The sequence below is a fragment of the Gigantopelta aegis genome, chromosome 9 (genome assembly GCF_016097555.1).
Source record: "Gigantopelta aegis isolate Gae_Host chromosome 9, Gae_host_genome, whole genome shotgun sequence".
NCBI lineage: Eukaryota > Metazoa > Mollusca > Gastropoda > Neomphalida > Peltospiridae > Gigantopelta > Gigantopelta aegis.
Window position 1 is genome coordinate 52498408 of NC_054707.1, and position 23326 is coordinate 52521733.

The 23326-nt window shown below is 37.5% G+C and overlaps 1 protein-coding gene across 3 annotated transcripts; it reads left to right on the forward strand.

Annotated features, from left to right (window-relative positions):
* The first annotated feature begins 1833 nt into the window (after positions 1 to 1833).
* LOC121380425 (carbohydrate sulfotransferase 1-like) lies at positions 1834 to 22905 on the forward strand. Of its 3 annotated transcripts, XM_041509237.1 has the most exons (5): positions 1834 to 1938; positions 4705 to 4856; positions 7740 to 7892; positions 16337 to 16538; positions 21643 to 22905. In XM_041509237.1, exons 2-5 carry the CDS (start codon positions 4781 to 4783, stop codon positions 22520 to 22522), a joined length of 1311 nt encoding a protein of 436 aa, XP_041365171.1. In that variant the 5' UTR covers positions 1834 to 1938; positions 4705 to 4780; the 3' UTR covers positions 22523 to 22905. The 3 variants fall into 3 exon arrangements, with proteins under 3 accessions (XP_041365171.1, XP_041365172.1, XP_041365173.1); XM_041509238.1 differs by lacking the exon at positions 4705 to 4856 and having other exon boundaries at positions 1848 to 1938; XM_041509239.1 differs by lacking the exons at positions 1834 to 1938; positions 4705 to 4856 and having other exon boundaries at positions 7745 to 7914.
* Positions 22906 to 23326: the final 421 nt, after the last annotated feature.

Consider the following 23326-nt stretch of genomic DNA (forward strand, 5'->3'; position numbering starts at 1 on the left):
CTGTGAATATAAAAGATCCCTTGCTGCGTTAGATAAAAATGTAGCGGGTTTCCTCTGATGACTATGAGTCAGAATTACCAACATCCAATAGCCGATTATTAATTATTCAATGTGCTCTAGTGGTGTCGCTAAACAAAACTAACAAACAATCTTTACCAGAACGATATGTCGGTCTTTAAAATCGGCATATAATGAGCATGCCCCAAGGTATCTCAGAAGTTGCGAAATATAGACACAAAAGGCTGGACCTAGCTCATACATTTCTTTACAAATTCATGCTTAAAATATCTATTTTCGTAAATTCAACGTTTTCTTCGCCACAGTGTTTGTGGTAGCTACACATTTTATTGCCGAGGTGATGGTGTGATATAATAGATCTTTATTTGAGATTAGTGATGTTCCAGTCATCGATTATAATAGAAAATTATCGGTTTAACGCTATGTATAATCGATTCTGTGGGGTAATTTTAACTAACTATTACTTCAGTTTAGATGCCTGAAGTGATGGAAATTTGTTTGATTTCGTGTTTGTTTTTCTGTGTACATAAAGTTATTAAAGGGACATTCCTGAGTTTGCTGCAATTTTTAAGATGTTTTAAGATGACAGAGACTTTTTGACGACTGTAATGACATAACAAATATATTTTTCTGCATAAAATATTAGTGGCTGTATATTAAACGTGTTTCTGATCGTTCTAATATATGTACTAGGTTAAATTTCATATTATTTCCCCAAAAATGTTTTTTCGTACGTACGAAATTATTTGAAGACAAAATCCAGTTTGGGCTTCTTACAAATATTAAGACGACCAGAAACACATCGAATATACAGTCACTGATATTCTAAACAAGAAAATATATTGAATATGTAAGTTTAATCGAAGAAATATTTTATTAATAGGAAATATCTTACAATTCAGCAAACTCGGGAATGTCCCTTTAAAGGTAAAATTGGCCATCCGGTGGATATGACAACAGGTGCATGGTCCTTACAATCCAAAGCATTCTTGGGTTCTTAAAATTCTAACCGATTATGTAATCGACAGTTTATCGGATGGTGCAAACTGCTTATATCCGATGATCAGAGGGTGAAATCCCACCCGAGCCCAACACTAATTGAGGTTCATGTGAAAAATGCGTTTTCAATACATTTTGTCATCTTTTTAGGGTATTTTTACGGCGAGGGGAAAATGCGTTTTCATGGTACATGGTAAAAATATTTCACAAACAATGTGGAAAATGCGTTCGGATTCTGTAAAAAAAAAATACGGCTGGTGTGAAGAATGCGTTTTTTCTTCTTAAAATGAGGTCCACCATAGCTCGAAATGGATTTGACATGAAACAGACGAGGTACTTACTTCGTACACTAGGGTTAGTGACTTTAATACTAAAAGTCCATCTGCATATTTTCACAATGTACATAGACAAGCATGTATTCCAGGCGCGGATCCGGGTGGTGGTGGTGGTGGTGGTGGTGTGGTGGGGATGTCAAAGGGGTCTGGACACCACGACGAAAAAAATGTGTCCATTTATTTTAAACTGCATTGACTACTAATATACAACTTACATTTAATTAGTTGCATATAGAACCGCCTTCTGCAAAGAAATAAAATAAAAGTAAATTAAAACAAAACAAAAATATATAAAACGATACCTCCCCCTACCCTGCATGGATTTGCACCTGCATTTCGTCTAACGATGCACCAGCCCCTGTTGTTTAGCTATGCAAGGCCTGTTGTTGATTGACTGACTGGCGAAGCAGCGAGGCGGGAAGATGACAGGAAAGTGACAGATTAAAGCACGACTCCTGACGGAATGGAAGAAGGCGCCATTCGCCGGGTCACGATGAGTAACGCATTTACACATCGCCGTACACGGGACATAATGCCGTTAAATGTTTCCCGTAACACACAAATCGCCTTGTTTACACGCTCATGGGTGAGTTTGTCTATTTGTGTCTTTAACAACTTAATCTCCACTCACTTGTTACTTATGTGGATTATATTTTTACATGCATTGAGGTTGGAGGTTTTTTTCCTAGTTATCGACTCATCGACCCTAGGTTTGGAGGTATTAGTACGTACCGTGTCTGTTTTCACTTGACTTGAAAGTCATTGTACTTTCCGATATAGATCTGTTAAGCAAGACGTTTAAAGTAATGTGTAATTTAAGAAACTAGTATCATATCCGAAAATATGTAGAGTCGGTGCCTTTAAAAGTAAACTTTATTTAACATATTTGGTTACTAAAAATAACACAGAATTTTTGTGTTCGAACCTTAATGCTAGATTGAATATTTTGTCATAAAACAGTGGGTAGGTCATACTCATAGGAGTTAAGGCTGGTAGATACTGGGTTCTGATGTCAACACCTGCTTCAGCTAAAGTTATCCCATTGTCCAACTTACATTATCCTATCGTTGTGCAGGCTATACATAATATATCCTCGTAATACACTTAATTTATCACTGTCTAGATAAGACAGACACGTGACTGTGTAGTTTTGCTCACAAAGTGCAGGCATGCAGTACTAGATAAAGTTATAAGAAAGGAAGAAAAGAAGAAACCAAATTTAAATGGACTGTTCTCAGTGTACAGAACATTCTTAAAGGGACAGACCCTAGTTTTTAAACACTAAGGCATGTTTTTCACCTAAACCCTAGTGTCAACCCATAACAATGGACACTAAGTTTGGTTAATTTACAAACCTGTAACAAATTTAAATACAATAGAGTCTGTGACGTTAAAATACCCTTAAAAATAGAGTAAAACGCGATTCAATAATTATTACTTCTCAGACGCACGTGCGTTTTTAAAAATATGAAAAATGCATTATGTGGTATTATAAACACCAGGATGACCAGAAACACTTCGGTTGTACGGAAATGGATAATCTAAACAATAAAATATAAGTAATGTTTGATTTCAGTGATCATAAACCGCTCTAATAGTGAAAAATATGCCTTAGTGTTTAAAAACAAGGGTATGTCCCTTTAACGGTTAAATGACGTATTTAATACATGTTCTTGTTTAGAATATTACTGCATGTATGTATACCCAGCGTGTTTCTGGTCGTGCTAGTGTTTGCTGTAGCTCAAACTTCATTTTATTTCCTAATCATATTGTTTCGTAGGTACGTAATTATTGGGAGATAAAATTCCCATTTGGGCAACAGAGACAAGACATTAAGGTGGCCAGGTAGTGGTATGTACTAATATTCAAAACAATAAAACATATTTAACGTGTTATTCGGGTGATGATCGGGAGGGGAGGACTGGATGCTGGGGGTGTGCATTTCCACCTAAGAACTTCAAAGTGCCGCGAAAATCCACTGTTTCCTGCACGGCAGCCCCGTAGGACGGATTTTCAAATTGTGTGCGCGCGCGTGTGTGTGTGTGTGTGTGGGGGGGGGGGGGGGGGGGGGCTCCTTTTTATGTTTGTTCTATCGTCAGGTTTCCGTATTAGCAATATAAGATATTTTAAAGTCCCGAAATGTAAACTGGCGAAAAAAGTGGGGAGTATAATTATTAATTAATTGCTCATTATGTATTAGTGGAAAAGATGTAATATTCTGGTTCCGGTGTGTTTCGGGGAGACGACTGTCGTTATGTTGTAATGCATATAGTGTATTGTGTCATTCTGTAGGGCCCCTTATTTGATGTTGCACCACCGCCTTTCTAGAAAATCTCACATCCACCCCTGTAATGTTAGTCGTTAAAGGTACTTCGTCCTCAAAAACAAAATAATGCTAGGATTTTACATCGGGAGCACCTGCATTGGGGGTCGTGATATTAACAGGCAGAAAAGTATATCAGGTGATAAAGTTGGGTTTTTTTTAATGACAGCACTAGAGCACATTGATTTATATCAACCATCGGCTATTGGATGTCAAAAGTTTAATAATTTCGACATATAGTCTTAATTAGAGAGGAAACCGCTACATTTTTTTTTTCATTAGTAACAAGGCATCTTTTATATGCACCATCCCACAGACAAGACAGCACATACCACGGCTGTGATATACTAGTCGTGATGCACTAGCTGGAATGAGAAATAGCCCAATGCGCCCACCGACGGGGATCGATCCCAGACCTACCACGCGCTTTAGCACTGGGCTATTACGTCCCGCCCTATATAATGTTGTGGGAGAAAAAGAAAAGAGGTGGGAAACTGAGGACGAAGAAGAAATATTTTATTTAATAACGCACTCAAAAATGCCTTGTTATTCGACTTTAAAGGGACATTCCTGAGTTTCCTGCTATGTTTAAGATGTTATCAACTAACAGAGACATTTTAACGATTGTAATTACATATCAAATATATTTTTCTGCATAAAATATTAGTGGCTGTATATTAAACGTATTTCTGGTCGTTCTAATATTTGTACTAGGTTAAATTTCATTTTATTTCCTAAAAAAGATTTTTTCGTAAGACAAACTCCAGTTTGGGCTTCTTATAAATATTGAGAGGACCAGAAACACATTGAATATACAGACACTGATATTCTAAACAAGAAAATATATTTAATATGTAAGTTTAATCGTAGAAATATTTTATTAGTCGGAAACATCTTACAATGCAGCAAACTCAGGAATGTCCCTTTAAACTCAGGACAGTCTCTTTAACATAATGCGTAATCGAGAGAGAGAGAAAAAAACACCCCTCAACATCCCTTTAGTTACATGGTTATCCCGCCGTTTTGCAGATGAGTAAATAACCAATCAACGCTTTGTTTGTGGCTGCGCCTAGAATCGGTCACCTTACAAGTTATCTACTGGATTATGCAAACATCCCAACTATCTGTCTCACTCGCTAGGTGCATATTAATACAGACGTATGGCTGTGAGGAGAATGATGGTAAGTGTTTTCAGATGTTAAAAAAGGGGGAAAAAGATGAAAGAAGTTTGTTTGTAGTATAATGGTACACGGTTTATAGGTGGACACATGTTTGAAATTTAGTAATCATAACATGATTTTATTTTAATTACATTAAATCACAATAATAACAACATATATAACAGCAACATTAATATTTATAGAGTACAATTCAACTATGTGTGAAAACATTATTTAAAGGTAGCGCTTGCATAACTATGATTGTATATTGTGGGGGCATCCACATTGGGGAAAAAAAAGACGGCAAGGGAACTGGGGAAATGGTGTTATGGGGTGACAGGTAAATATATATAATATATATATATATATATATATATATATATATATATATATATATATATATATATATATATGTGGTGGAGAAAAAAGTGGTGTCAAAGGGATGAAGAAGAAGAAGAAATATTTATTTAAAAGACGCACTCAACATTTTAATCACGATAATATGACGCCGGTCATATGTTAAAGACCACACAGATAATGAGAGAGGAAACCAGCCGTCGCTACGCCATGGGCTACTCATTTCGATTAGCAGCAAGGGATCTATTATATGCACTATCCGACAGACAGGATAGTACATACCATGACCTTTGTTATACCGGCTTGGCCCACCGACCACTTTAAATACTTGGCTACATCCCGCCTACGTTTTAAACTACGGCTATTTGTTTGTCTAACATGGTTGTCTGAAGTCTAGAATGAGAGAGAAAACCGTCTTCCGTTACACATATCCATATATACTGAACAACAAAAGACACGCGGATATGTTTATATATATATATATATATATATATATATATATATATATATATATATATATATATATATATATATAATATATATATATAATTATTTATTTTTATTATTATTATTTTTTATTATTACTTTTTTTCATGATAAAATTTATTCGGTAAATAAACTGCCAAAATAGGTCGCAAATGTTCACAATATACTGACAAGTTTAATAGACACGGGCCTAAAACTTATGAAATTCAAACTGAATAATTTTAAATGAAATTAAAGAAAACTAAATTAATATTCGCGGGTTGTTGTTGTTGTTTGGTATATCGTGCCCAGAGGCAAAACAACATATACATCAGAACACTGCTGGATCGGAATTTTAATGACCCTCAGATGAGCACTCTACTGAGCTATGGCTCGCTATTGTTCAAGTAACGCAGTTTAAAGGCGCAGACCCTAGTTTCAGGCCGTCAAAATGGATACTAAGTTTAGTTAATCTACAAACCTACAAAACGTTTGTATAAAGTTATAACAGAGAGAAGCTAAAATCTGTTATGTTTAAACGAGACTAGAGCTTGTTTCGATAATCATTACTTCTCAGAAGAACGTGCGTTTTTAGAATTCTGAAAAATGTATTTTGGGGTATTACAAAAACCTGGAGTACCAGAACCACTTCACTTGTACGAAAATGAATATTCTAAATAATAAAATGTAAATAGTTCCAATTTAAATTACCAACAATGGCTTTAATAGTGAAAAATACGCCAAAGTGTTTAAAACCAAGGATCTGTCACTTTAATAATAAACTGCCAGAAACCGCCACATGGTATGTCGACATAAAAACTGGTTTTGTTTGGCTGTGAACATAACACTTAACCAGCACCCACCTTAGCTACACTTGTTTTGTGTGGTCTACACGTGTTGTAGATATGTAATATTTATAAACATACTTGATGTTTACTGAAATAATAAAGTACTGTATTGGAAATTAAGTTAAGCATATATCCATTGTGACTGAAACAATACGATTTCAGCCAATAGGCCGCCATTGTATAAAGCCGAACGGATAGTTACCTCGATAGTTTTAATGCAGGCGTGTCGTAGTCAATATTTCTATGGATAAAACAAAACGTAAGACTGTTTTGGTCTACAACTATTAGGTTAAAGTTAAAGTTTGTTTTGTTTAACGACACCATTGGAGCACATGATTTTTTTTTATCATCAGCTATTGGATATCAACTATTTGGCAGTTTTTGAGATATCTTTTTGAGGTAACCCGCTACGTTTTTTTCCATTAGCAGCAAGATATTTGTCATATGCACTTTCTCACAGACAGGACAGCACATACTACGGCATTTGATATACCAGTCGTGGGACATTCGTTAGGACGGACCCCTCAATCAGAATAGGTCAACTGAGAGGTTTCGATCCTACGACACAAGCACCTCGAGAGGACGCTCTACCAACTGAGCTAGACACCGCCCTTCAACTACTAGGTGTCTAACAAACGGCTATTGAAACATTTGGTCTAGAGAATGCGAGAGGAAACCCGTTGCCGTTGCAGAAGAAATTCGTCCACTTTCACACATACAGTACAGCACATACCACAACCTTTGATACACCATTTGTTGAATCTGGCTTTAGTTGGTGCTGATCTTTAGTCTGGAGTATAAGACAATAATCTCAATACTGTTGCTTCACACACTTCACTGTCTTCAAATTGCAGAGAAGGATGTTGTTTTTGCATTTTCCATATACAGGAGTTTTGATATGGAAGTTGTGGAGCACTGCTTTTATATACGTTTTCGGAGAGACCTCATAGAACTTTAAACATAGCGTAAGTAGCATAAGATTATTAGCATTTTTGTCTGAAATCAATCCATAAAATGTAATCAAATTGTTTGTTTTTAAAGTATTATATATTTTTTTTACATAATGAATTATTCACAGACAGACAAAAGGACAGACAAACCGTTTTAATAAGAATAAAGGCCAGAATGAAACGGTGAACGAGCGGTTACATAATCAACGCATACAGCTCGATTTTACAAGATAAATTGTTCAAGCTTGATAATTGATGTAAATAATTGTATTTTATATCTGCAGACATCGCCATGTTGACACTATGGCGTCCTACGAAACGATGGCCGAGACTAATCTACCTGCTAGCTCTGTTTGTCTCCGTCTGTCTCAACATATCCCTCTTCCTGGTCAAGGTCACTCAACGCGTCAGCGATGCAAACCACCATTCTTCATACGGTATTTGAAACTAATCACGACGGTAAAACCTTTCGAACTTTTAAAGGAGAACAATAATCAGCCAGTAGCCTTTGCATGACTATTAAAATATATAAACGTTTGTATGCTTATAGTATATTGAGAATACAACGTGAGTGGCCATTAGATACCATTTATCTTTCAACAAATTGTTTAAAACCTATCTAACAAGCGAAAGTGATAACAAAAGCAAGTTGGATACGTTTTAAACAACGAGTTGTAAGATAAATAGTATCTAACGAATGTAGAATTGTATTTGAAGGATTACATTCTTTAAAAAAGACCGTTTTAAAATACATGTAAACGTCTCTTCCAACTAAAACCTATTTACAGCCCTAGGGCTTGTACTTACCTTATGCATCACAGATCGTGTGTTTTTTCCATTGGATGGTATGGCAGTAACGACCTTGTGACCACCTGGGAGCAGCCAGTCATATGTTTTTAAATTGTTATCTCACGTATGTGTATTATTAGTATGTGTTATTAAAAGAAAGAATTATATTAATGCTGTTCTCACCAACAGGTGTGTAGAAAACAGAATTAAAGTCTAGACTCGCGGTTTCGATTAAGTATATGCTTTGTATTATATACTGAGTCTAAGCACATTAGCCAAAAGTGAAATTTATTTGTCTATAGGTTGCTTGTATACAACATATCCTATATAGCAGGTTGCACTATAGATATTAATGACATGCATGCATGTTAGGGACCCCCTACCGGAGTGTCTTAAATCTAATACGCATGATGTGCTGTTATTTCAAAATATATTTCTAATTTATATTCAAGGATTATCATTTATAGGTTTTCAAAGTTATGGGAGGGAACTGTTAACATATTTCAAAGTACAGATGCCTGTGTTTATCCTTGTGAGACATAGGTCTCACTACACAGATCACTTCCGGGTGAGAGTTCATTGATCACGGTCCACTATACCCGGTAGTTCCTAATTGTGACACGTTATGGTTCACATATTCACTTCTAGGAAATGGTGAAGAATTAAAACAATATGTATGTTTAATGGTGAGCCTTCTGGCTGTATTTTGCCCATGTTATTTTGTAATATTGTGCATCGACCTTTTGGGAGATGCGTGTATAGCGTAAGAGACAGCCGGAGTGAATCTGTTAATGAACCACCTGTTCGGACCGGTACTACAGCCAGATGCGGTCATATAGCAAAAAAACTGAGACGGAAATGTTCCCAATTTTGGAGTGAAAATAAATGCTTATATAATGTATGTTCGCAATGGTGTATATTGTTAATGCCAACGAGAACCCGTTCTATTGGCAATCTTCGTTTGAAGTTGGGCAATTTTACATGGGTTTCAATGGCAGATGACATCTGTGTAGTGAGACCATAGGCTACTCGTACTGAATGACAACGCAGGGTTTGTGTTTTCTGCACTGGTTGGAAACTAAAAACAAAAACAAATACCCCCCCATTTTTTATTTATCTGATTGGGATTTCCCCTGTTCCAGCCAGTGCACCACGACTGGTATATCAAATGCCGTAGTGTGTGCTGTCCTGTATGTGTGAAAATGCATATAAAAGATCCCTTGCTGCTTGCCAATGAATGTTTAGAGGGTTTTCTCTGATGACTGTATATCAATATTATCAAATGTTTCACATCTAATAACCGATGATTACTAAATCAATGTGCTCTAGAGGTGTCTTTAAACAAAATATAAACTTTAACTTTTTACTAATCCTTCTGGCTAAATCACATTGAATCAACTACAGGTTTTAATACCAAATTTGGATAGCAGAATTTAAAAAAGGTTTTAAAACCTTCATAACACTGTCAGTTATTCAAAAGGTGAGATTAACGCGACAGATGTTTTTGATACGAGTGGATTTCGAGAAATCTATGCAGATTTAACATGCAAATTGATTTGTCGTTTGCCGCGGATCTATAACGTTAGCAGGTGTGACCGACGTAAGCTAGGGGTGATTAAAGACAAAACGTTTAGTGACTTGAATATGGATAGTTCGTCAAAGTGGGGGTTATAAGTATAAACTACAATGGAGTTGATAAAATTAATAATTAACCGAGAAGGATTGAGCAATGTATAATTTTACGGTAAACCTGTAACAATAACATCCAAAAATGTTCTGCACTGTCCAATTTTGCCTAACCCTGAATATAGAAACCACCTGAATTATGCAACATTTCTTTGTAGAAGCATTTGTGCAGCATCTGTAGACTTGGTTTAACGCGTTTTGCCACGTTATGTACGACAAAAAGCAGGGCCATACCGATCTGAAATAACTAGGGTGGGGAAGGGTAGTAGTAGTAGGGCCTAATAAGTATTACCATGGCATAGTACTATATTTCTTTTGCAGCTAGTCCTCATACCGGATAAAAGGTTCTTTTTTAATATATTATTTTTTCTTTATTAATTTTACTCTTTGAAATAAAATAACCTCAGTTTGCTTTGACATACAAAGAAAAGGAAACGAGTTTTTGAAAGAACACAAACTGTGCTATTATTGAGTACAAATAAAACAGCAATACTTTCCCATAGTGAAAACTGTCGTCTGTTATTCATTTTGACAACAGACAAAATGAGCATCATCGTTTTGTATTCGTACCAAATAAATAGAACACATCTTACCGTGATTTCACTAAATAATCCATATTTCGTAATTGATACTATTTTGTTCAATCACAGTTAGTACTCTTTAAAAACAAACAATTTCACTAGCACTTTTAAACTGAAGGTTTTCCCGCTTTCCTTCCAGTTGATTGTTATTATAGGGAGATACAAAGTGACGTCATTCGTATACTGGTATAATTCAAATTCAAAATCCACAAACAACCCAGCACCCCCCCCCCCCCCCCCCCAAAAAAAAAAAAAAAAAAATCCACAAAAAATCCACAAAACCCCCACCAACAACAAACCAACAACATTAAACAAATAAATAAACAATAACCCCCCCAAAAAAACACCCACAAACCCCCCCCCCCAAAAAAAAAAAAAAACCCACAACAACAAAACAACTAGGTATATGATAAAAAATATTTGTCTTCCATCAATGCCTTACTTTTTGGTGGGTCACTTACCATTATTCAAGGTCGCAGAAGAGGAGATAACTTTGATGTAAAACATTTTTCATAATATAGCATTAAAAAAAACTCCAATTGCGGTGGTGTACAGCGAATTGCTATTATATGGTGTTGGTGTCGTTGACATTAGTTGGCCATGGATGTTCGTTTTGTATGTATGTAAACACATAAAAAAGAAAGAAAATATATAATTTCAAACCCAGAAAACACCTCAAGAAACATAATTGTGTATCAGCCTGATAATCAGGTAAAACATATAAAACAATTAACGTTTATTTTGTTTAACTACACCACTAGAGCACATTGATTTATTAATAATCGGCTATTGGAAAGAAAAAAGTTAGAAAGAAATGTTTTATTTAACGACGCACTCAACACATTTTATTTACGGTTATATGGCGTCAGACATATGGTTAAGGACCACACAGATTTTGAGACGAAACTCGCTGTCGCCACTACATGGGCTACTCTTTCCGATTAGCAGCAAGGGATCTCTTATTTGCGCTTCCCACAGGCAGGATAGCACAAACCATGGCCTTTGTTGAACCAGTTATGGATCACTGGTCGGTGCAAGTGCTTTACACCTACCCATTGAGCCTTGCGGAGCACTCACTCGGGGTTTGGAGTCGGTATCTGGATTAAAAATCCCATGCCTCGACTGGGATCCGAACCCAGTACCTACCAGCCTATAGACCGATGGCCTAACCACGACGCCACCGAGGCCGGTCGGCTATTGGATGTCAAACATTTGGCAGAGAGGAAACCCGCTACATTTGTCCATTAATAGCAAGGGAACTTGTATATGCATCATCACACGGGCAGAATAACACACACTACGGCCTTTGATATATACCAGTCGTGATGCACTGACTGGAAATAGAAATAGCCCAAATGGGACCACCGACCGGGATGGATCCCAGACTGACCGCGCTACACATAATTGTGTATCAGCATAATAATCAGGTAAAGAAATACTATTGTAAGTAAACTAGTTAGTTTGTTGTTTTGTGGACTGAAGCCGTGTAAGGAGACCAGGTACACGATCATATCGAAGTGATTGATCGCATTGCCTTGCGGGCTGGCACATTATACACAATACGAAAACGAACGCAATAACAAAATTCACGATATAAACAGGCAACCTGGGCCGTATCTGGTGTAAAATAACTCGGTGTTCTCTTGAAAAGAATAGGTAAATGCAAACAAATAAAGTGATGATCAACATCAGTATAAAAATTCAACAATTAAATTAAAACAGTGTAAAGAACTGTGCAAAAAAACAAATATCACAGATAGATACAGTTAAAATGTGGAATAAATGTCAGTATCACGTAGAAACTGTAATATAAGTTCCGGGTGGAACTGAATGGATTCCATCACATAAAAAAAAATTCCGCCCCCGCCATCCCGCCCCCGCCCCTTCATATCATATAGGTGCCACTTGACAATCCTAGACATACAGACTTTGAGAGGAAACCCGCTACATCTTTTAAATACACCATCCAAGCAGTGGTGCACTGGCTGAATCTAGAAATAGCCAACATGGGCCCACCGACGGAGACTGATCCCCGACCAATCGCACATCAATGAGTTCTTCACAAGAGCAACAGCGTGCGACACTAACACTGAAGAACTATTTCACTGTTCCTCGATGTGCTCATTTGGTTTAATGGAAGCGCATAAACCAGTCTAGCGAACGTTTTTTTCTGCTCGGTCTGGCTGAACTCGCTATCGCCATTCTTACTGATTAACAAGGATAACACATACCTTGATTTTTCACATAGCAGTGGTAGAACGCTAAGCTGTGTGTGTGGCTTACAGACTCCAGGTAGTACTAAACTAAATAACATTCGGTTGGATCAAAGTTCGAGCAGCACCCAACTTTTGATAGAGCAGTTAATACCACACGTCCCGCCATTGGTGATAAATGTGACATTGTTTGTTGTCATAAAATGTTGGTTCATCTGGCCAGTAAATTCCTGTAATTTAATTTGAACTGGTTTCAGTGTACCAACTACCTAGCCGTACTAAAAATAGCATGACAATTTTTGTATGGAACTAGAGCAGTTATGTCTGAAATGAGCAGCTTAACCTCTAATGTTTTCTGATTTACTTCAAGCGTGAGGGGTTGTAGTATTTATATACATGGTGTAAATGTTGATTGGTACGCTGCATGTAGGAATTTTAGCCACATATGTTACTATTGTTCATATCCAGTATTTACTAAACATTTCCGATTAGATAATCACAGCTTTATCAAGGCGTCATTCCGAGTATTTATCAAACATTTCCGATTAGATAATCACTGCTTTATCAGTGCATCATACCCAGTATTTACTAAACATTTCCGATTAGATAATCACTGCTTTATCAGTGCATCATACCCAGTATTTACTAAACATTTCCGATTAGATAATCACTGCTTTATCAGTGCATCATACCCAGTATTTACTAAACATTTCCGATTAGATAATCACTGCTTTATCAGTGCATCATACCCAGTATTTACTAAACATTTCCGATTAGATAACCACTGCTTTATCAGTGCATCATACCCAGTATTTACTAAACATTTTCGATTAGATAATCACTGCTTTATCAGTGCATCATACCCAGTATTTACTAAACATTTCCGATTAGATAATCACAGCTTTATCAACGCGTGACACCGAGTATTTATCAAACATTTCGGATGAGATAATCACTGCTTTGTTGAGGCGTCATGCCCAATATTTACTAAACATTTCGGTTGAGATAGCATCTGCTCTAGAATCGAGGCGTCATATCCAGCATTCACTAAACACTTGAATTGAAGATAACCATCGAGGCGTCATACCCAGTATCTAAACAATTCCGCTTAACTCGTCTTGTTTGGCGTTATGGTAGGTTTAAGTGGAGGTGTAAGGCCTCTACACCAACTTCTCTGTCACTAACGACTAACCAATGCCCTGGACAAACAGCTCCGATAGCTGAGGTACGTGCCCAGGGAACCTTAAGTGGATATAACCCATTGGCGTAGCCAGAGCAAGGCCCGTGCTTATAAAACTTAAAGTCTAGACTTTAATCAAGTCCATACTTTAACGTAATGCTATTTGAATGGCGTTGCCATGACATTAAATACTGGACTTTATTAAAGTCTAGACTTTAAGGTTTATAAGCACAGGGCCAGGGCCTTTTGGGGAATCACGTTACCCCAATCACACCTCTTCTCCCCATCTTTTACATTTGCCTATCGCCCTATAACTCGTAAATATTATGGGTAGTGTCCCCAATGTGGGTGGCGCCAAATTTAAAATCCTGATTACGCCAATGATATTTAAGCACGGAAATGAAAATGAAATACAACGCCTTGCTAAAAGGACAGACATATATATTCATTACGCAATTTTCTCGACCTAGAGAAATGAGCTATTCTGGGTACAGACTTGTTAGTGAGTGCATTTTGTTATGACACCTGCTGTCAAGTTTTGACAGATTAACGGCAAACCAGCCGAAGTATGGCGCCTCTGTTTACAAGGTCAAGCATTAACAACAAGTCACGTTGTTGGGAGCGAATCATTTTGTAAGCTACGAAAGTTACAGTTTGTTTTATTACCCGACACCACTAAATCACATTGATTTAGTATTATCATCATCAGCTATTGGGTGTCAAGTATTTGGTAATTGTGAAAGTCAGAGAAAACCCGTTACATTTTTACATTATCAGCATGTGATCCTTTATATGCACTTTCCCACAGACAGGACAGCACATGCCATTCTTTTTTATATGCTAGTAGGACAGGAAAAAACCCAATCAGACAATAGGTCCATCACTAGTATTCGATCCATCGACCTAAGCACACTAGGTGAGCGCTCGACCAACTGAGCAACAGTTTCAACCTCTAGGAAAAGTTTTGCTTACCGACACCACTAGAGCATATTGCTATATTAACCATCAGTTATTGGATGTCAAACATTTTTGACATATAGTCTTATCGAGGAAACCCGCCAAATGTTTCCATTAGTAGCAAGGGATCTTTTATATACATCATCCCACATACAGGATAGCACACACCACGGACTTTGATATACCAGTCGTGGTGCAGTGTCTGGAACGAGAAGTTGCTTAATGTGAATTAAATATTTGTCACAATGTATACGATTTGTTTCTTTATTTTATGCACCATAACATTTCATATGAAATTCCTTCCGATGAAAATAATAATGATGATGATGATGATGATGACAATGTGACATGATGATGGTGATGATGGTGACAATGTGACATCATCATCATCATGTTCATCATCATTATCATCAACATTAGCATCATCACCATCTCCACCATCATTACTGTCATCACCGTCATTACCGCCATCATCGTCAACATCAACATCATAACCATGTGTATGAGTTTAACAAAGAGTGTCAAATTAATTAGACGCCTTATGCCTATTGTACCGGACTTATTTTCCCTTTCACAAAAGTGTGCAATATATTTATTACCCCGGCAGGCACTCATAACGGGGAAAATAAAAATCATAATTTCTCACTGAGTAATTATCATGCATTGGTCTAACGAACAATACTGTTGGATGATTTGACGCTTACAAACCAATGGCCTTGTCGGTACTAAATATGACGTCATCATGATTTGGCAAACGCACACAATGATGTTATATAGTTTAAAGAGTTTGCGTTTATGGTTGTCTGTTTTTGGTGTTAAATTTATAACAAAATGTCATTTTAATGTAATTCGTTATAGATTTTGTACCAGAATAAAGAGAAGTTTTGTATTTGAAAATTTTCAGTGAATGTTATTCAATTACAAAGTTATAGTAATACTCACAACAGTGCGTAAAGTGGTTTATATCGTTTCTATACATGTACGAGCATGTGTGTTGAAAATAAAGGCTTTTAGAGAGAAAAAATAGCTCAGGTAATAAATAGAATAACAAACTCGGCACCAGTTATTATAAAATTTATGTCCCTCGTGAAATAATTTTCATTTGTCACTCACTAAAGCTCGTGACAACTGAAAATTATTTCACGCGGGACATAAATTTGATAATAACTGTTAACTCGTTTATTATCCTCTATATAACCGCACACTTATTAAACCCCACCTATCCCTAAGCCACACTTCTTATTACGTCATGCAACGTCACTTAGGGAATGGTGCAAGTCAGTTATCGCATAAAATTACTCGTGCTATGCTGTCGTATTCGGGACTATTGATTAAATCAAAACACCAAACGTGAGCAAATAACCATACATACCACGAGTAAGTTTATGCGGTAACTTTAACATGTGAAAATTATTATGACGCACGGCCACACTACCTTTACCTGATTTATATGTCGGTCATTTTGTGTATTACAGAATACACACACGGTCACAACCAGCAGCCTCGGTCTTCTGCAAGACAGACTCTGATCGTTTCATACATGCGCAGTGGGTCAACTTTAACAGGGGACATTTTGCAGCAACACCGAGATGTGTTTTACGTGTTCGAGCCGCTGTTCACCGTCGATCGACTTGTCAAATACTACTTGCCGGCCGTTTATCTCGACAAACCTTCACGGTAATGCTGGCTATTTTTTTTTTTTATCACTTTCAGGTCGTAAGCCTCCTGTAGTGCGTAGAAAATAGCACCAAAACAATTTTTAAATAAAGAAGAAAACAAAAGCACCTTTAATATCTATTTTTCGTCACCAGTAGAGTTCGGGAAAACCTCAATTGTTTTCGTTTTTGTAATGAACTGGTAAAGTTTATGATTTAAGTAGGAAAAAAGACACATCGCTAAAAGGGATTGGTTTTAGTGGAGTCATATTTAGCTTTCCTGCGACCATTTTTCGGGGACCAAAGTTTGAGGGTAGATTTCAAGTCTTAGCCCCCATGTATCTCACGAAAGTTCCAGCTAACTCCACCAGTGGGCCAAATCCATTATCGCCAAATCGCCCTATCTCACTTAACATGCAAGTAAGAATCACCAAAAACGTGTCTATTTCTAGTATACTAAGGGTGCCTAATCTCAATTTGAGGTCATCTTTACATTCAAATCCAAGGTGGCCGTTGTCCACCATATTGATAATTTATAAAACAGCTGAACTCTTGAAATATTCGGAATAAATCATAAATGAAGTGTCTATTTGGACAAAATTAGAATGCAATATTTTGGTGAGTTTATATCTGCAATATCAAATCATCTTGATCTTCAAATCCAAGATGGCCGGTTTTCATCGTATTTAAAATAACAACATGCTGGAGTCCTTGAACTAACTGGGTTAGAATAATAAATGAAGTATCTATTTATATCAAACAGGGCATTCATAATCATTTTTGTGTGGTCAATTTTTGGTATCGTTTTGACCTCGGGATACAATATGGATGGTGTGGCAGCTGTATTGAAATATTTAGAATATTTGTATGTACGTTGGAACTGCAAATTAAATGAACAAAGGTTCCTAATGTATGACTGGTCATAATTGAGATATACTCTGTTTCATAAAATTGAACTTCATTCGTCATAACTATAATCAGACTCGGACCATTTGTGTACTGGGTGATCCACAATTAGGGTTCATGAGAGTACTGGGCAAATGTTGCAGACGGCACAGCATTTTTCACTGACCACACTCCAGTCAAGATCAACAAAAAAGGCTGTGTGACAAAGGAATGGTGGTGATGTAACTGGCAGTGTTATCAGAGAGAGTCGCTGTTTGGTGGGATATATTAATTGTTCCTTTCTTATTTTGTTGATACCACATTTTAGCCTGGGCTTCTGAAAGATTTGAGCTCTTCATGTCACCATACACACATGTTTTAAGGGCATTCTTTTGTTTATTGGAAAGGAAAGGAAATGTTTTATTTAACGACGCACTCGACACATTTTATTTACGGTTATATGGCGTCGGACATATGGTTAAGGACCACACAGATATTGAGAGAGGAAACCCGCTGTCGGCACTTCATGGGCTACTCTTTTCGATTAGCAGTAAAGGATCTTTTATATGCTTAGATTACTGGAGATAGGAAGTGATAATACAAAGTGGAGTTAGACCTTCTATACAATCTCTGCACTTCTCAGATGTATTCCATTTGCCATGAACCTAAACGACCAGAAGTACTACTATCGCATTCTGTCATTTTATGTTTTAACCAATAGGATGGTCGCCTTTTTTCAGCCAAAGAGGTCAAAACTGTTGTATGCTTGTTTAATAACAAACTGAAAACTCAGCAAATGTACTACTCATTTTATTCTCTAACAGTCCCTGTTGTACATATTATCTGACATGACGTCCCATCACTGTAACAGTTCGTCAGGCTGACATAGATACATCCTTATCCCTATATACTTACAACACCGCACATGTAGTCATCGATACTAAAGATACTGAAATGTCAAAGCATAATCAGACAGTCCATACATCACGTCATACCTTTATGGGTTATTTACGACAAATGTACTATAGAAAAAAGAAAGAAAAGAAACTTGAGCTCGAGTTCATCACTTCCAATCTCCACAGAAACCATGGATGTCCTTAACACCTTTGTCATGAACTCTGTGCATGGTGTCCTGACTAGCTCAAACCTTGCAGACAAGTGGCATTAACAGACAAAAACAATGAAACAATGAAGTTCCCACCACACAGCGATTCTTTCGAACAACACCAGTTACCTCGCCTTCTTCTAGCTCTGCCATTCCCTTCTTCTGTTGGTCCTGGCCTGACCTTGGCCAGTGGAAAATCTTTAAGTATCGCGCCGTCCAATATACAAGTGGTAACAGATGGTGACAGTTCGGCAGTAGTATCTGGTGTGTTCAGTGTTGTGAGACAGACTAGGTTTCAGTTACAACCTATCGTACCATACATTTGTTCTCTGAATTATTTTGAAATATATTGCACATTCCATTGTTTCAATATAGCTGCACGCTCTCCATATTAGATTTAAAAGTGAAAATGGAATCCAATTGTAAAAATGACCCACAAAACGACTGTAAATGCACTATTTAATGAAAATAGACATCTCCTTTATTATTCTATCTCAATGAGTTGTAAAAATTACCCACAAAAACGACTGTAAATGCATTGTTTAGCGAAAATAGACACCTCATTTATTATTCTATCTCAATGAGTTGTAAAAATGACCAACAAAACGACTGTAAATGCACTGTTTAATGAAAATAGACATCTCCTTTATTTTCCTATCTCAATGAGTTCAAGAGCTCCAGCATGTTCTCCTTTTAACGATCATGAACAACGGCCATCTCGGATTTTAAGATCGTGATAAACTCATATGACAAAATAACATCACCATTAGATTGTGCATCCTCTTTTCAGTATAACAACATTCTTCATTTATGATTTAACCCAAATATTTCAAGAGCTCTGGCGGTTTCTAATTATCAATGTGGTGGACATCGGCCATCTTGGTTTCGAATGTAAAGATGATCTCAAAACGCAAAAGTAACCCCACCGGGGGAATAGGCACCCTCAGTATAATGGAAATAGACACTATTTTCGTGATTCTAACTCGATTTTCGATTTTCAATATGGCCGCCGGCGGCCATCATGGATTTGGCCCTCTGGTGGAGTTAGCTGGAACTTTCACGAGGTACATGGGTGCTAAATATGATCTAAAGGTCCCAAAGGCTTGAAATCCACCCTCAAACTTTGGTCCCAGAAAAATGGTCACGGGGCAGCCACTTTTAGCGATGTATCTTTTTTCCTCCTTAAATCATAAACTTTACCAGTTCATCGCAAAAAGGAAAACAATCGAGGCTTTGCGCTTGGACTTGGAAGCCCCATCTTAATACTGTATGACGTTATGCTCTAGACTTAGCCTTGTTTACTTGCAGCATATTTGCTCATGGGGGTATTCTACCAATTAAGGTAAATTTGCCCCTAGAGACAAAGGGGAAACTTGTGCATTTGGTGTAAGTTAATTATTTTGTTTGGTTTTTGAGTAACAGCTAACATCGCAATACATGTTATGTTGAATACAATATATATCATCGTTATGAGTTATAGATAAGGCAATTCCAGCACGAGGGACAAAATGTATTTTTGTAAAGGCCGAGGTTTACCGAGGGTTGGAATTGCCTTGTCTATACCTCATTACAGTGATTGATTCTTTTTCTTGCCCATTTAATTAGAGTAATAAAGCATTAATTTTGTAAGCTACGGTTTGTTTATCGTAGAACGATTTAGAAACATTTCACCTACAAACTCCTTTAATCATACGCGGAAAAATATAGTCCACATTATGCAACGACATAAAAATGTAACAACTTGCCAATAAATATAAAATAGAAATATTAATTTGTTTAAATATTTTAAAACCAATGATACAACGTTACAGAATTCTAAAGAACATGAGTTATGACGTCACGGTTTATGTAGAAATCGTCTAGCCCTGGGGTCAGACAGATTTATCTAGTCCTGGGGTCAGACAGATTTATCTAGCCCTGGGGTCAGACAGATTTATCTAGCCCTAGGGTCAGACAGATTTTTTTAGAACCGTGCAAAAGCTGGATATATATTATGATGGAGGCAGGGTTTCTGCCAAATAGTACAAAGTGTAAAATTATGTACCCCAAAATCTTGGAAATTAATGGATACATTTTTAATTGTTTAAAGACAGATTACAATAAGGGAACTGCTGTTTAAAATTTGTCTAAGTATATAAAATACAGTGTCCAAGTTCAATAGATTTTAAATCTATAACCACCTAGTAGTACTTATGATGTGGGATTTGAACGTACTGGATTGTACAGGTCATAACAAAGTTACCCAGAAGGTCCCCTTCATCTGACATGTCTCGTTAGAAGGTCATTCCATCCAACCAAATAATGAGCATACTATCATGTTCTTCTGACTTGTTGGATAAGATTTGTCCAGTAAGCACTTATGTGGTGACCAATTTTGTGTCCATATTTATTGTATATAATACTATTGGTAATTTGGACAGTGCGTATAAATCCTTTGTTACTGTATAGGTTTGTTATTTAGCCCTAGTCTGATACAGTATAACAACGTTTACATGATATATTTGCCTACGGGTGTATTATTGCCTACGGGGGTAACAAGAATTACTCCATCACAAGACTTGGAGCAAATTGCCACACAGGGGCTAGTTTTACCCCAGGGGTAAAATACGTTTACATGACTAAATTTACCTTCAAAGGTTATTTTTGCCTGAAAGGGTAAAGTTGACACAAGGATAAATAGGTCCATGTAAATAGAGTTTGATAGTCCTTCCTTGCTTCATACTTATACTTGTGCATATATCAAATTAAGGTTTAAGCACGCTGTTCTGGTCACAGCACGGATGTGTGTCCAGGACAATGTCTTAGTGATTAGTGAGAGAGAAGTCGGTGTTTTGCTCTTCCACCTACCCATTGAGTGTGGGTTCTACCTACCCATTGAGTTGGAGAAGGGGGGGGGGGGGGGATTCGGTACCGTGAAGCGAACCCAGTATCTACCAGTCTTAAGCCAAATTGCTTAACCACTACACTACCGAGACCGGATTAAACATTTGAAGAGTAGTGGTAATCGTACACGAGAAATATACCTGTGGCTATTCCGTAACTCATCACACGGAAGGTATCGTAATTACTAATTTATGCCTGGAATACCTTTTACCGTTGAAAATTCATACTCATGTTCAGCGTTTTTGTTTTCCAGTTTAAAGCGTCTAGAAGCGTCTCCGTTGGTGAGCACTATTGAAGATGTGTTGAGGTGCAAGTTCGCAGACATGGACGTGCTCACACTGCATCAACACCACATGGACAAGAGCCACTCCACCAGGGACTACCTCAAGTGCGCGCAGAACAGCACACTCTTACACTTCCACAAGATGTGTCTCAGCGACCTGGTATCCAGGTGCCTCGGTTCGAAACACGTCGTTGTCAAATCCATTCGCATGGACATGAGTATGACCGGGCAACTTCTGAAACAGTTACCCAACCTCAAGGTCATTCATCTGATCCGCGACCCGCGTGCCACGATCTTGTCACGTGTTCAACTAGGTCTGGCTCAGATGAAAATCCTAAATTTAAACATTGACGTCATGAAGCAGCAAGCACAGAAATCTCCCCAGCATTGCGACCAAGTGAAAAACGACTTGGATGAAGCATACCGGCTGAGAAAGGAATTTCCCGGAAGGGTAGCCATTTTACTTTACGAAAAGATCGTCCAATCTCCCGTGAGTATGGCAGAGCAGCTGTATAAATTCCTAGGGATGAAAATAACCAAGGAGATCAAGCAGTATGTCTTTAACATTACAAATGGCGGAATGGCGGACACGTGTGCCGTCTGTACAATCCGCAAAAACGCCAGCGTTACCGCTTTCAAATGGCGGACGCAGATCAGTCTACCGATAGCACAGATGATCGATCGCGCATGCGCCAATGTGTACTCGGATCTGGGTTACGTTCCAATCTCAGCAGAATCCCAGATCCTGAACGAATCATTCCTGACATGGAGAGAGAGGTATGTGCCAGGGATGTTAACAAACGTGCACGCATCCCTCTCAAACGCCGCATTTCAAATCTATTCTATATGAAACACTGTATTTAGTTGAGGGAGTTAGTTTTTAACAGATCCATAACCCAAGGAGAGAGGTGGGATTACGAGAGGTCCAAACGCGCCAATTCGGGTCGAAAGTCTTTCACTAGACAGAGCCACTGAGAGCTAAGGTGCCCCTTAGCTATACATACACCCAGAAAGTTCCACAGAACTGGGAAGATGAGGTTTTTGGATTCTACCCATCCCCACTCGATTATGTCCGGACTAACAGCTAACCTGTCCTCTTGAACGTGGTGATGGATAATCAGAGGGTAATCTTGTAAGATTACTGAACAATGAACATTTTCATTAGCATCGTATCATATGCTGTAACATCATTCTATTCATTCCGTGTCCATTCTGATTAAATCTTGAAAATGGCTCAAACTTACAAATGCATACCTCATCGTTGCACGTGGTTTAAGATTTAAAAACAGCGTTTAAGCCTTATGCCTGGACATGATCATTGGTACAACCATGAGTATAGATTAATCATATTTTAAGATATTAAGTTGAAGTTAGCACACAACCAAATAACATCCGACTGGGTCAGTGGTCGAATTTACCCGAACGTTTGATAGCGCAATTAACACCACCAGTCCTGCCACTGATGATAAATGTGACAGTGTTTGTTGTAAAAAAAAGAAGAAAAAAAAGAGGTTTATCTGGGCAATAAATATATCTCCTATGGGATTTTATTCGGTATGAAATTTAAAACTTTTGTCGCTTTTGAACGGGGTGCCATACGTATTCAAAGACCATGCGCCGGAAAAATTTTAATGGTCCATCGTCTTTTATAAAT